At 32.2% G+C, this 3,149-nt stretch overlaps 1 protein-coding gene across 1 annotated transcript; it reads right to left on the reverse strand.

Moving 5' to 3' along the window:
- Window positions 1-6: 6 nt before the first annotated feature.
- Window positions 7-2,341, reverse strand: LOC111617475 (2-(3-amino-3-carboxypropyl)histidine synthase subunit 1-like; the record flags this gene model as incomplete). Its single annotated transcript, XM_023358756.1, has 2 exons — window positions 1,619-2,341; window positions 7-88 (listed from the first exon to the last, which is right to left on the reverse strand). Coding segments are annotated over exons 1-2 (795 nt in total), but the record flags the coding sequence as incomplete, so codon positions are not given.
- Window positions 2,342-3,149: the final 808 nt, after the last annotated feature.

Consider the following 3,149-nt stretch of genomic DNA (forward strand, 5'->3'; position numbering starts at 1 on the left):
TGCAGCTTCAATACATTTCTCTCGAAATGAAGTCATCCTTTCAATATCATATTTTTCATGAGTGAAACTTTTGTCATATGGATTATACCTGAAAAATATTTTAAAATAAATCAATTTTAATTAGGAATTTTGAAAATTTAAGTAAATTAATAAAATTTAATTCAATATCAAATCAGTGGATTTACTGAAATATATTAAAGCTAAAAAAGAAATTGATTTTAATAATTGTTATTAAAATAGGCAAAGATGAAACAGATTTAATAATTAGGCCTAAATTATAAAAACACTAGATTCTGCTTCAGAAAATTTTCAATAAAAAGATGTAAAAGTTTGGGATTGGATTAATTTTCAATCAAAAAAAGTGCCTAGGAATATGATGAAAAAGATGTTAATTAGAAGCTCTCAAAAGTGTGCCTAGTGGCTTACTTTTTTCAAAGTCTCAAGTTTACCTGTAATCAGGAACCTTAATTACATAAAAACATGCATCTGAACAATTAAGCCAAATTGGGCTGGTCAGAAAAACATTCTGCACTTCTGTGGAAACAACACTAAAGAACCAATACACCAATACACCTATGTTAGCCCATGTATAGTACAATATACCCTTGGTAATTTGGATTAAGAGGGTAAAGATTATCCAAGTTTATAAAAGTTCAAGTTAGTGGGGTGTTTTCTTTGACAATATGGAGAATGAAGTGGATATACAGTATAGTACAATAATTTATTATGATCAACTCTATATAGAAGTGTTTTACTGAGTTTTAGTAGGTTATACTGTTGCCATTATCATAGGAAATGGGCTCAAAAAAATTTCAAGACAATACAATATACAATGTGCAGTCTTCAGTAATTTACTGACTACATTAATATAATGTACAAAATCACAAAGACTTTCAGATATCAAAAACATTTAAATTTCTTTACAATATTAAAATTATAATTAACAAATTACTGTATAATTTTTCAAAAAAAGTTTGATTTGGCATTGTTTATTGAACTTTGCACATTTTCTTGTATTATGTTTTCTCCCTACTTGGGTACAATTAGGCTACCTATTAAATCCAACCATCTTGTCTGTGCATGTTATAGATTATATCATCCAGATTCCAATCAGATTCACTCAGATGTATATTAATGAGAAATACTGCTCAACTGTAAATAATCATAATAATATTAGTTAAAACAGATAATCTAATACAAGATTGCCAAAATTGACCATATGTCTGCTGGAAATGATAGGTTATCTAAGTAAGAGATAAAATTAAGCAGCAAGTACATTGAGATGAGTTTCTCCAAGTACATTTTACATGTATTTATGATCATAATTATCAATGACGATCATTGATAATTATTAATTTACTCTGGAGTTTAATGTTCTTGCATAAAAATTGATAAAATAATTGTAATAGCAGATTAATTTCAACAGTTTTATAGAATAAACAATATTTGAACACGAGTTCTACAAACTGATATTAAAAAAATTTCCTTAAAATATGGAGCGAGGAATATAAATTTACGGAACCAAAAGGGTATGGGTTGGCCAAATTTGAAAACCACCAAATCTAATACGTACATAGAAATATACACAAATATATATTTCTATGTATAAGAACCTCACCGATAAGCTTTAACGGAAGGATTGGCAATCATCACGGCCTCCAAATGGAATCTTCCATCGCCAACAAATACCACTACTTCGACATCCTTCAAAACAGGTGCCGTGCAACCCAGAACTTCTCCAGGAGAAAGAGGTTTTCGTTGAGGAATTGTTACTTTATAATTTTCCTTTAATTCTGCAGCCACGGCTTGAAGAGACGAAACAAACTGGATGGTACTCAATAAAGCCAATGAGGTTTCTTGAGAAAAATTGTGTTTCATAGTTTTTAAGAAATGTTCGGCATCGATTTTAATGTCGACGAACACGTACAAAACTTTGATATCGGTAGTAACATTGACTGGAACTAAACAACTGTGGCCATAATGAACCAAAAAATCAGCTCCCAAGGCTCGAGCCGTGAAATCATCGACGCAACAGGCACCGTATGTGACATCACCAAGTATCACTACCTCCGCTTTCGAAAACTTTTCGACGATATCTGCGACGGCCAAAGCAAACATCAGCAAGCCTTCTGGCATCTGAAGAGCCACACATTTCGACTTACTTTGAATAATACGCCAGATTGTCTTGGGTATCTCAAAATTATAATTGCTGGGTAGCACTTTGATAGCTTCCAATAATTCTGGATTTTCCGATATTTCTGCAGGAATTACGTTCTTTTTGATTCCAGCATGGTAAACTTTCCTATCAGACCGAGCACGCACCACCGACATTCCGGGAAACGACAGCGCCACCTGCCAGAATAAATCAAATTTTAGAAACGTGAATTTAAATTAAATTCATATGATTTACAAGTGAATAAAGCAATGTTCATAATTTCTGCAAAATGTAATAAAAATTATTAAATTCTTCTTAAAATTTATGTAAAATAGAAATTAGTGCTTTTTTTTTTAACTCTTTCCTCCCTATTTCAAGGGGCAATCGTCCCGGATATGTTCCCGTCCCGAGCGCTAAGAAGACCTTTTTAGCAAGCTCATTATGGGTTCGACCAAGTCCACAATGAGCCGGCCGGGTTAGAGAGTGACGGGGCTCGACAGTCACAGGACAGATCATCCCTCGAAAAATTCTCGAGGTTTTTTGACCGTTCGGTCAAACGGGTTCCTCAGAGCGGTATTAACCGCTCGGCCATCTTGCTAAAAAAAATACAAATGTGGTGAGGCACACTTGATCGAGATTGCTTGGTTTGGTAATTTACTGCAAAATGGCAAACTTTTTTCTTTTTTTGAGACTTTTTAAACGTATTTNTTTTTTATTAAACTAATATGTGCATTTTGGGTTCATCAATACCCTTCATCAATTTGGTTTTTGTTTTTCTGTTTTAAAAGATGCTTAAAAATGATTTTAACTTTTCCTAATGCTATTTTCAATAATAAATTTAATATCTATTTGTAATATTTTAATTCTGTAGTCTACTTTCTGTACTGTGGGATGTAGGCATTTATCTATTTCTAAGTAAAAATTGAAAGTGCCTATAAAAGTAATGTTTTAAAATATCGTTTTTTGTGATGAACTTTTCCTTATGCTATTTTCG

This window comes from Centruroides sculpturatus, unplaced genomic scaffold (genome assembly GCF_000671375.1).
Source record: "Centruroides sculpturatus isolate CEXI.00-Female unplaced genomic scaffold, Cexi_2.0 scaffold6358, whole genome shotgun sequence".
NCBI lineage: Eukaryota > Metazoa > Arthropoda > Arachnida > Scorpiones > Buthidae > Centruroides > Centruroides sculpturatus.